Source organism: Lycorma delicatula, chromosome 4 (genome assembly GCF_047948215.1).
Source record: "Lycorma delicatula isolate Av1 chromosome 4, ASM4794821v1, whole genome shotgun sequence".
NCBI classification, from domain to species: Eukaryota; Metazoa; Arthropoda; class Insecta; order Hemiptera; family Fulgoridae; genus Lycorma; species Lycorma delicatula.
Window position 1 is genome coordinate 158,268,214 of NC_134458.1, and position 12,164 is coordinate 158,280,377.

The 12,164-nt window shown below is 32.2% G+C and overlaps 1 protein-coding gene across 1 annotated transcript in view; it reads left to right on the forward strand.

Annotated features, from left to right (window-relative positions):
* The window catches only part of LOC142324026 (23 kDa integral membrane protein-like), an 81,585-nt gene extending 69,686 nt beyond the window's left edge, over positions 1-11,899 (forward strand). The window contains exons 4-5 of the mRNA XM_075364592.1: positions 1,450-1,662; positions 10,509-11,899. Of these exons, the coding sequence (XP_075220707.1) occupies positions 1,450-1,662; positions 10,509-10,580 (285 nt within the window). The 3' untranslated portion in view covers positions 10,581-11,899. The remainder of the gene's footprint in view (positions 1-1,449; positions 1,663-10,508) is intronic.
* The last annotated feature ends 265 nt before the right edge of the window (positions 11,900-12,164 follow it).

Sequence of the window (12,164 nt, forward strand, 5' to 3'; positions counted from 1 at the left end):
TTTATTCAATTACATAAAAATTATTAGGTTTTGTAAAAATAAAATAATGAAATAATGTTAACATAACCTAAATATGATAATAGAATTTTCTTATTTTTTCTTTTTAATGGAATCAAATCAATCTTGTTTTTACAAACCAGCCATAATCACCCACTATTGCTGGGCCCCAACAGCCTTGTTAATAGATCTCCGTAGTCCTGATGTCCTGGTGGAATCTATTTCATTGTTAATTATTAACTACACCAGAATTTCCTGGAAAGAAATTTTGGAAAGAATATGCAAATGTAGAAATTTTATTTTTAGTGACATTCAACATTCCATGGCTCAGCAGGAGTTAAGATCTTTTAGTTTTTTAAGATCTTTTTAGTTTTTTCATTTTGTTACCAAAAAATTCTTTAACCACCTTCACAGACAAATTCTATGCTGCTTGTTGAGTTTCCCTTAAAAAAAACAGGGCTGCAAATTACTTTTCTAACATCAGTCCCAGTAAATATGCCCTCTTAGAAGTTTGGCTTCAGTTTATTGTCATCACAAATCAGCTGATTTGGAAGTTGAGAGTTCCAGCATTCAAGTCCTACCTAGTAAAGGCAGTTACTTTTATACGAATTTAAATACTAGATCGTGGATACCGGTGTTCAATGGTATGGTTCTATGGTGTGGTTTCAATTAACCACACATCTCAGGAATAGTCAACCTGAGACTACACTTCATTAATTTACATTCATACATATCATCCTCTGAAGTAATATCTTCCAGTGGTTCCGGAGGCTAAACAGAAAAAGAAAGTTTAATGTGTAGAAATTCTTTTAAATGTAAGCCTTTACCTTCTTCATGGCTTTTAAAATATTTTTGTTGATTTTAGTCAATGTGTAAATAATCTCAGAGTGAATAGGAATGTGAGACATTTTGATTACCCCGTTCAAAATAAATTCTCTTTAGCCAGACTTCATTTTTACAAAATGCTGCTGTGTTGCTCTGCTACCCCATAAACATAAAAACAGCAGTATTTTGTGGACCCAACTTGAAAATCCATTTTCAAGTTGGTCAACAACCATTAAATCACACCAAACTTGTCAATTAAACTGTTTGTATTTAAAAATAATGGAACCATGTTCCTTGGCAACAAGTTATCATATGTTCCTTTCATCAAAACTGAATAAGTAAATGGCTTTGTGTTTCCGTTGTGGAGTAAAACTGTTTTTAGGCTTTATTTAAATAAATCTATAAAATGGACCATTCCATAGGTTTATATTCTATTCCTAATTCAATCATTAATCTAACAATATCAAAACAAGCACATATAGAACCCTCCATTTTACAGCACTGAGATAGCAGCATTTCTTTTTCTGACATCTCATTAAGTTTTTAAGAGGAGGGTTTAATCCCCCTCCCAATTAACAAAACATAATTTTTCAGGATTAATTCATTCATTTTTATGTTATTTTACAGTGGAAGTGCTGTGGTACCAGTGGTCCAGCATCATGGGCTGGTAAGTATCCTTCATCATGCTGCGTAGATGATAATGGAAGACATTATACAACGTATACTGGTGGCTGTCCTGGAGAAATGTATCCAGTCGGATGCATTGAGAAGTTAACACAATTTGCAAAAGATGAGTTACATACTTTAGGATGTATCGCTATTGGAGTAGCATCAGTAGAAGTAAGTTTTATTTATATTAGGAAATAAATATTTTTAATGCACTCTGCTGATTATAGTAATTATTATTCATTTTTGCCCTTAAGGACAGTTTTTGAACTTCAATGTTTCATGATTATGCAATCCTAAGCTGTTTTCTCCTTTTTCTCTTCCCAAAATCTCTCCATTCTTTGACTGCATTCCTGTTTCCTTTGTTCTGTCCACTTTGCTCCTATTTTCTTATTTTTTTCACTTCAAATTTTGTGTTCATAATTGTGTTGTTAACTTTTCTTCTTTCTCCTATCATTTCCCTGGTAATCCCTGCTTGTCGTAGGTCCTCTTCTATTTTGTGATGTCAATTGATTTTTTTGATTGAGTCATTCACTACATCAAAGATCCTCTTTGTTAGTCTGTTCATTTGCTATAAGTGCCCGTAGAATGTAAGTCTGTGTTTTCTGATTGTGTCTGTGAGTGTGTTTGTTCATTCATATAATTCTTTGGTTTTCTTCACCCACATACCATCTCTATATACTGCTCCAAAAACTTTCCTAAGTATTTTCGATTTTATTTTTTCTGTTTCTGTGATGCCTGATGCTCCAATTTTGCTAGTTTCTGATGCGTACAGTGCCTCCAGTAGCACAACCATCTTCTAGTGTCTGAGTTTCACTTGATTTGATATACTTTGCTTGTTGTAATGCAACCATGTGAGTCTACATGCTTACTGAAGTTTTTTTTCTCCCCATGTTGGATGACTTGTTTGATCCTCCCATTTGTATAAATTCCCCTAGCTACTTGAATTTTTCAGCATTCTTTATGTTTCTGTATTTGTGCATATGGTTTCTGTATCGTTTTGCTTTTCCATGTATTGTATTTTCTCGTATGATATTTGTAACCTTGTTTTGGCAGAAATTTTGTGTATAATATTAGTAATTACAATAAAGAAACTTAATCTTTATTAAAATGCTAATTCACATTTTATATTTAGATTAACAAGTTTTTGGTAGATTCACCTTTTTCGGAGTTTTTTCTTTAGTTAATTAAAAATATACGCTAAACGTTTTACATATATTTACCTTTTTTGCTTTCCCAGCCATAGCTATAATAGGAAAAGTATATAGATCATTAAAAACAAATTGGTATTTTTTTAGAATTAAGGAACAGTGTAAATAGACAAATAAATGTAAAAAGAGAAGTGGATTAATAGAAACAATTTTTAGAAAAGAATAGAAAGTTTGAAATCAAGAGAATTCTGAAAAATAAATGAATATTTGGGACAATAGCTGTTGTTTTAGGATCATTAAGTTTAAATGAACAAGGGGATGGGCTGGCTGCAGTTATGTTAGGACAACCCTTAGGCCCAGGGATATAAATATTGGTGAAGGCCAATAAATGGTACAGTGTATGATAACATTTGGAGTGAATGAATGAAGAGTGCATCACAAGCATATTTTATTTGCAATAAAAGTGCAACAGTTTGTTCTGTTGTGTAGCAAGTTTATTGTGAAAAGGTATTATTTACTTTTAAAAGTAACAAGTTAGTTTCCTTTTGTAAAAAATAAAATAAATAACCCTTGTATAAAGTTTATTATTGATTTTTTAATTGTAATCTCATTGCCGCTTATGACTATTTAATTTTGTATTAACTTTTATCAATTATTGTATATGTCACAGTGGAACCAGAATTAATGTTTGCGACATATAATTTACTTATTTTGTAAATAAGATGCTCAAAACAAAATAAATTGTAAGTATATAAATTTTAATTTGTGTGATTTCTAAATGTCCTTTGTCAAACTAATAGTACATGATAGCATAAAATGTGAATTAGTCGCTTAATTAAGGTAAAGTCTCTATATTATTATTTATAAGTTTTACAGTATTTCTACATTATTATTACTTATAAGTTGTACAGTATTTATTTTTTAAGTGACATCGACTTCTATTGTCAGTAGTCACTAATAATAAAGGGGTCATTAAAAGTACATAATACACTTAGGTGTTTAATTTTGGTGATATATTGGAATCAGTTTATTAAACATGTGAGTAAACCATTGGCATTTTATCTTATATCATGCTATTCAATTGACAAAATGCAATTTCTTGAGATATTCCTGGTGTATTGGAATCATCAAATTGTAAGGTATGCAGTTTACTTTATTACCTAGAATACAATTATTGTACTCTTAACTATATTTTTAATGAGTAGGAAATGAAAAGAAATATATTTTTGAAAAATAAAATCAACTTATAGTAAAACATATTGCATTCGATCATTACTAGATTATGTCAATCCTCAAAAAGTCAGAATAAGCAGTCCTAAAGGATTAGGATTTTAGCCTATCTTCTTAATTTTTAATTTGTAAGTAAAAGAATAAATAAAGGAACTGGAAGAAAAATTTTGGAATAGACTAGTAGCCCAAAGACAATAAATTATTACAAGGTTTATTCAAAAAATACATGAACTTTATTTTTTAATCTTTATTATTAATTTTAAAGAGTTGGTTCTTGTCCCCTTCAAAGTACTCCCCTCCCCTATTCATGCACTTTTCCTTGTGATGTTTCCACTTTGCAAAGCAGTCCTGGATAGCTTCACTTGAAATGGCCTTAAGACGAATTTGCTTTAATGTCATCAATAGTCTTAAAACGGCCTCCTTTCATCACTGATTTTATTTATAAAATCTAGGAGTCAGGTCTGGCGAGTAGGGAGGCTGAGGAAGGACAGTAATCTGATTTTTGGCAGAAATCTAATGAATTGTCAAAACTGAGTGTGCGGGCGCATTGTCGTGGTGAAGGAACCATGAGTTGTCAAACCACAACTCTCATCTCTTTTTGAGGATTTTTTCACGTAACCGTTGTAGTATGTACAACGTATGTTTCACGTAACACCTTGATAGTATGTACGCTTTGCTGTTTCACCTTAAAGCGAGAATTCAAAATGCACAATTCCATTAAAATCAAAAAAGACAGAGAGCATTTCTTTGACATTGGATCGAGATTGACGTGCATTCTTTGGGCGTGAAGATCCTTCGCCAACTCATGTGGTGATTAAACTTTTGTCTCAATCTCATAGCCGTAAACCCACCTTTCGTCTCCCATTATGATCCTTTGCATGAATGTTTCATTGGCTTGTTCAAGTAGTTGGCGACAAACATCCATTCAATGTTCTTTCTGCTGTTGGGTCATCAAACGAGGAACAAACTATGCTGCAACTCGATGCATGTTCAATTTTTCAGTCAAAATGTCATGGCATGATCCAATCAAGATGCTAGCCTCTTCAGCAAGTTCTTTGACAGTCAATTGGGGATTTGCATGCACCAGATCATTAATTTTCTGAACGTGGGTGTCATCAGTTGAAGTCGAAGGCCTTCCTGGTCGAGTGTCATCTTAGATTCACTGACGACCATCGTGAAAACATTAAATCATGAAAACCATTCGTAACTTTGTGTACAACCCAGAACATCATCTCCGTAACCTTGTTTCAAAATTTGAAATGTTTCTGTGAAAGTTTTCCCCAGTTTCACAAAAAATTAAAAAAAACAACTATATTTGATGAAAATGATGGTTCTTTTTCATCAAGACACTGCTGTTAGCTAGTCCTGATCTAGTATCAAGATGCTAGCTCAGTCCTCTGCAATTGTAATTGAAAAATTATTTGAGTTATGACAGAATTCTTCCACATTACCTTTTTTCGCAGACTTTGCACCTTTGGACTATTATCTATTTCAAAATATGAAGAAGCGGCTTGCTGGAAAGAAATTTACATATAATTATGAAGCTATTGCTGAAACATAAGCTTATTTTGAAGAATTTGATAAATCATACTACAAAGATGGGATTGAAAAACTTTAGCATAGTTGGACTAAGTACATGGACTTAAATGGAGATTATCTTAAGAAATAGTGAAGATGTTTCCTGAAGAATTTTTTTATTCTTTATTCATGCAAGGAGTTATCAAGCAACACTCTTATGAAAGAATGCCAATTAAGAATATCTACTTTTATTGGTGGTAGAGAAATTCAGTTTGAATGTAAAGCAAAGGTAATGAAATAAAACTGAAAGTAGTGTAACATAATGTATTTCTTTTATTGCTTTAAAAGTACAGTAAATCCTGAGTTAACGGCATTTCGCGGGACCGAAAATAGTTTCCGTCGTGAACATGATTCCGGTGAATACAGGGATGAACTGGCGGACTATACAATCAAAAAGAAAAAAATATCATAGTGTACTTACCATAATTCCAATTCATTTTCAACAGTGGATTGTACAGTAGTTTGTTAACGAATTCGTAAGCAAAAAAATTCTACCATATGTTAGCACGGCAGAACAGTATACTGAATTGTAGAACAATTTTCAAATTTTAATTTTAAAAAATCTTAAATTTAGGAATTGATAATATTGAAAAATAACGAATTTCAGTACCTTAAACTAATACACTTTAATAAGTAAACATAATTTAAATTAACCTAAATGTACTTTATTGCCGTTCATTATCTAATTTAGTCCTTACTATAAGAAAAAAATTGTTTTTTTGTTTTTGTACTGAACTTTACTTTCAGCTATTCTGTTTTCTGTCATCATTCTGGCTTTACAAATTATGTAAACTCTGAATCATTTGCTGTAAGTGAAAATTCCTGAAGGTTTAATAGGTTGGATAACGCTGCACTGTATGATCTAGTTTTTGTATCGTTCGTTACTGTTACGGTCCTCGTCATCGGAATCGGTTTTGTCTACTTCAGTTTTCTCTAGATGGTGGTCTACAAATTCATCTATAATCTCTATGTTAGCCTCGGTCTCTAATAAGTTGTCCATGTTAACAAAATCTTCAGCAATTATATTTTCGTAAGACGCCCTGTTCAGTTCTTCCTGCAATCATCAAATGTCGTAAGTTCCGTTTCTGTCGTTCTGTTCGTAAGTTCCGTGTGCAATTGAAAGTTTTCTTTTTGGAAGCAGTGTTGAACCGTCTCTGCCGATACGCATTTAAATGCTTCCGACAGCTAATTATAGCGTCGAGCACCAATATAGATTTAGTCAGTAGTGTAGTTGACCGTGCCGTTTCAGTAGTTGCTAACAGAGATTTTATTAAAAACCCACGGTAGCGTAATTTGAGACATTTAATTACACCCTGGTCCATAGGCTGGGTAACGCTTGTCGTATTTGGTGGAAACCAAGCTAATTTAACATGGCTTAATGCAATATCCGGATGACATGTAGCGTTATCTAAAAACAGAAGAACGTGTCTATTTTGTTGCTTCATTCTTGCTGCCAGTCCTTGCAACCATTTCTCCGTAATACGCGACGTCATGTATGATTTTTTTTTGTTGGATGATTTCCATACTACAGGAAGACTGTTTTTATTAATGTTTTTAAAACTTCTTGGCTTATCAGCCTTTCCGATAACGAGCGGTTTTTCCAGTTCTCCTGTCATAAAACCGCAAACAAAAACCGTTAACATTTCCTTGGAATGCTTTCCTCCTGTACAACGTTCTCCTTTCAAGCAAAGAGTCTTACTCAGTAGTGCACGATTAAAAAAGTCCGGTTTCGTCCCCGTTTGTAATATTTATAGGTTCGTAATTTTCAGTCAAAGTAGCAAGTTTTGTTTTTCAGTCAGTTACTGTCTCGTCACACACATCTCCAGCCTCGCCACATACTTCTTTAAACACAATTTGATGCCGTTTTTTAAAACTTTCCAGCCGACCATTTGAAACTCTGAAATTGGTGCTACCTAATTTCTCTGCAATTTCCTTTGCTAGCACTGTACAATTACTCCTGAAATCGGTAACATTCTTGCTCCCGCACTCGCAAACCACTCCCAAACAATTTTGTTAATTTCTTCGTCGCTAGTTTTTCACATATGCCTTTTATTTGAAACGCTCCCTTTTCACCATTTAGTATTTAATTCGTTTTTATTTTTTAAAACTTCATAGATTTGAGTCTTACCTACGCCAGATTTTTCGACTAAGCTTTTAATGGACAGTTTGTATTTTTCGTTGGCTTCGATTACTTTAATTTTTGTATTTAAGTCCAACACAACTTTTTTCGATGCCATACTTGCACTAATACACAGTATCCGGAAGAACACTGAAGTAACAATCGCATCGTACAGTTCTGTATTTTAGGTATTGAAGTGTAATATGAATCCTTAAAAATAAAAAAATTAAAATTAAAATGACAAATTCAGCGAATGAACGGAAAAAAATGCATACACACGCACAGTAAAGAAGACTGTTATAATGAACAAAAACGACTCGTGGATAAGTTACATGTAGTGACATTACATAATTAATTTAAATAAAAATTGTGATAAGCGTAGTCAGTATACAGTATGGTATGCATAGTACTGTACAACAGTGATTTCCAAACTGTGCACCGCGTCGCCCCAGGGAGCCACGGTCTCTTCACAGGGACGCCACGAAATATTGTATAAATTTCATAATTAATTGAACTAAGACATTTACATTTGGCCTAACTAAACAAAAAGAAAGTGAGAAGCTAAAAATATCTAGTTTTTTTGTGTAGTTTTACTTGACCCTGTATAAAAGTTAAGTCGCCGGCGTAGAATATTCTAGCGAACGCGAGCCGGCAACGCTGCGCCTTCTCGATCGCGGCATATGATCGCGCTTGACACGTCGAGGTGCGGTAGACCCTTCGCGACAGATTTGGATTGTTTTGGAAGATCTTGCGGAAAGCATATAAGCAAGCGTTGTCGACTCAATTCAGTCAGTCGGTTTATAATCTAAGTCTAGTGAGATTAAACCCAGCGCTTCATATAAATAAACAGTGATATGAATTAGTTCATGTTGCATAATTAATGTTATATTACTTCTTATTTGTTATCCTTGATAAATAGTTTTGTGATATTTTGCTCTTGTATCTTAATGACGGACCGATTTTTGAACAGTAATAAACGTAATAGTGCAGATAAAGAAAGTACAGGGTGTCCCATATAAAACGCAACCCATCAATCACTCATCCATGAAATTTCAAAAGTCAAGCTTACTCCCCTACTCGTTACTGAAATGGACTCGTCCAACATCTGAACATCGCGGTGATGCGGTAGAACACTACCGATGGTAACAACAATGCAATCATAACGTTCAGTGTATTGCTAGAGACAAGATGGTGTTTTCACTGGATGAACGTGTTTTCATTGTTGAGTCGTACTTCAGTACGAAATCAGTGGTTGCAGTGCAAGATTTGTTTCGCCATAAGTACCCAGATAAACCAGCTCGTAACAAAACATCAGTATTAAGGTTTGTTGCAAAATTTAGAGAGACTGATTCTGTTAATAACAAGGAACACAAAAGATCTGCGTCAGTGTTGAGTACAGATACAGTCACTGAAATCAAAGACCGATTACTCGCCTCGCCAAATAAATCGATCAGACGTTTGTCTGCTGAAATTAATTTATCTAAATCAACTGTTCATCGGGCGACCAAACAATTACAATTACGACCTTATCGCATTCAAACGGTTCATCAACTTCTTGAGCCCGACAAAGAAAAACGGCTACAATATTGTCAATGGTTCCGTCGATTTCTGCGCGAGGGAATTAATGTTATGGATTTGTTATTTTTCACAGATGAAGCACGGTTTCATTTGGATGGCTACGTAAACAGCCAAAACAGTAGAATTTGGAGTGCTGAAAATCCCCACGTTTATCACGAAAAACAATTACACCCGCAGAAGTTGGGCGTGTGGTGCGCGATATCGCGGAAGAAAATAATTGGTCCTATTTTTTTCGAGTGCACCATTAATGCAGAACGATATCAGGATATTTTATTTCAGTTCATTGCACTCTTGGAAGAGGAAGACAGACACTGCTGGCTACAAAATGACGGTGCGACATCGCTCTACGCAGGTTCAACTTCTGATTTCGTTGAGGAATTCTTTAGTAATCGTGTTATCGGTCGATGCTTGTGGCCACCAAGATCTCCAGATTTGACTGCGGCGGATTTTTTTCTACGGTTACCTCAAAGAAAAAGCCTACAGCAACAAACCACGAACACTTGAACGATTGAAAGTCAATATTGAACAAGCTGTATTAAATATCCAGCCATAAACTTTGAAAAAAGTTGCAAGAAACGCTGTAAAAAGAATTGAAGCTTGTATTCAAGAAGATGGCGGCCACTTCCAACATTTACTCTAAATGTAAGGTAATGGATGGTAATAATAAAAATTACATTTACACATGCCTTTTTATTATTTCAATACCTACCAATATAAGGTTGGGTTGCGTTTTATATGGGACACTCTGTATGTCTTCAACCGGTGACACGACTGTGAAGAAACGAAAATATCGTAAATATGATGACGGTTATTTAGAGTTTGGTTTTACGTTAACAGAAATTAATGGTGAAAAGAAATCACAATTTGTATTGTGTATGTCATATTTTTACTTCGGGTAGGACGCCATAGAAAAATTTTAATTGAAAAAGGGCGCCGCGACTCGGAAAAGTTTGGGAACCACTGCTGTACCGTATACGTATTCTATTTTATATCGTGGGAAACTTTAGTACGGAACTTTATGTACATCATTAAATGAATAATGGATATACGTATTTTTTTGCATAAATTACAGTACTCTACGCGATTCTCAAAACTCGGTACGTTTCCGTTAACTCGTGAGATTTTTTCAGTTTCCACGTCAGCCAGGTTTCCGTTATTTCAGGGAAATTTAACATCATATCTTTGGTAAATTTCACGGGACCAGGGAAATTTACGGTTTTTGACAGGATTCTGTTAAATCCAAGTTCCGTTAACTCAGGTTTTACTGTATTTTGATCTATTGGAGTACTTTTATTTTCTGCAGTTAGTCTTTAATTTATCGTTAAATTACAAAAGTAGTTAATGTTTGTATCTTTATTTTATAGCTTGTTGGAATTGTTTTCTCACTCTGCTTGGCAAGTTCTATACGGCGCTCTGAACTTCGAGGTTATGCCTAATATTCGTAATTTATCAACATAAACTGCTTATGAAGTAATTTTTTACTTCAACAATATACCACTAAAGTGTTACAAAAATTAAAAATATGGTAAATCCAAATATATAACATTTTAATTAAAGAAAATCTTTTAATTGTACAAAATAACATTTTTGTATTATATTAAGTATTGTAATAATTGTAAGTACAATTAAACACAGTTTTAATATTTTTTTATCATTATAAGTTGCATATAGTTTTGTAATATTTTATGTATTCCTGTGATAAAACTTATAATTTCAGTGCCTAAAAATATTTTAGAGTTATTAAGTGCCTCATCTTACGTATCTTTTATTTCTAGCAGGAAAAAGAAATGTAGACTATTTTTTTTTAATTTGATATCTTTATTAAAAAGAAATGTAGTTTAACGGTTTTTTTTAAACTTTTAAAAATGGTTGTGTATTTTTTATGTTATATAATTTTTGAGTATGAGTAGTTGCTCAAATATTAAAAGTAATGATAAAGGTGTTTATTGGTGATAACACTTAATTTTTTTTTTTCCTAAGAAAAGTATGATTGCATTATTTTAAAATGAAACTAATATATTGTGTTTTTAACTACTTTTTTAAAAAAATTGAAACTTTAGCTAGTATGATTATTTTTATTTTTCATTTAAATTTTGGTTGGCAACATTTATTGTCAAAGTTTTTTACTAATAAAGCAGTTAATTTCTTATTATCTTTTTTCTACTGAATAGTTTTTTTTTTTAATGAGGAATAAAGATTATATTTTCTATTACAGAGGCTATTAGGGCTGTTATACTAATTAGTTATAATTGTTATACATTAATTATAATGTTATAATTTATGTATAACCATTAGTATTGTATGTCTTCTGCACTGTTCTTTTAATAATAATTCTTTTTTAAGTAGTAATTCTTAATTTGAATTCATTACATTAAAAAGTAAATAATTACTTTAAAAAATGTTATTACAGTACTGAACTTAATTCCAAAATCATTGTCGTGGTTAAGTATTAGAAAAATTGATTTTAATTGATAATAAATTATGGTAACTGATTCTAAATCAATTTTCAAATTAACAGCTAATAAGAGATCTGAGAATACGATATCAAAAATAAATATATATACATATATTTAATACAATATAAAAATATATTTTTTTATTGTAAATAAAAGATTTACAAATTCCTCAGCAAATTTTCACATATCTTTAAATTAAAATCTCTTGTAAATAATCATTTGTGTTTCTATTATATATATATATGTATTAGTTGTTTTAGTATTTTTCTTGATATAATAATAATAATTATAACAGCTTTTGTCTTTGTTTTATTTATTTGTTTAAATCATTCATCTTAAATAATCTGAAAAAATTGATGCTAAAAGCTTTGTTCAAAGGAAAATTTTTTTTACTTGGCTTATAATTTTAAGAATAATAACAGTTTCATATTATATAAAAGATTGTAATTAAGATGCTCTAACTTTTATCTTTTTCTTAAAATATCAAATTTCAGAGAAATCTTTTACATGTTTCACATAAAATAAAAAGCTATGTTACTTTTTAAATCTTTACTATCCTCACAC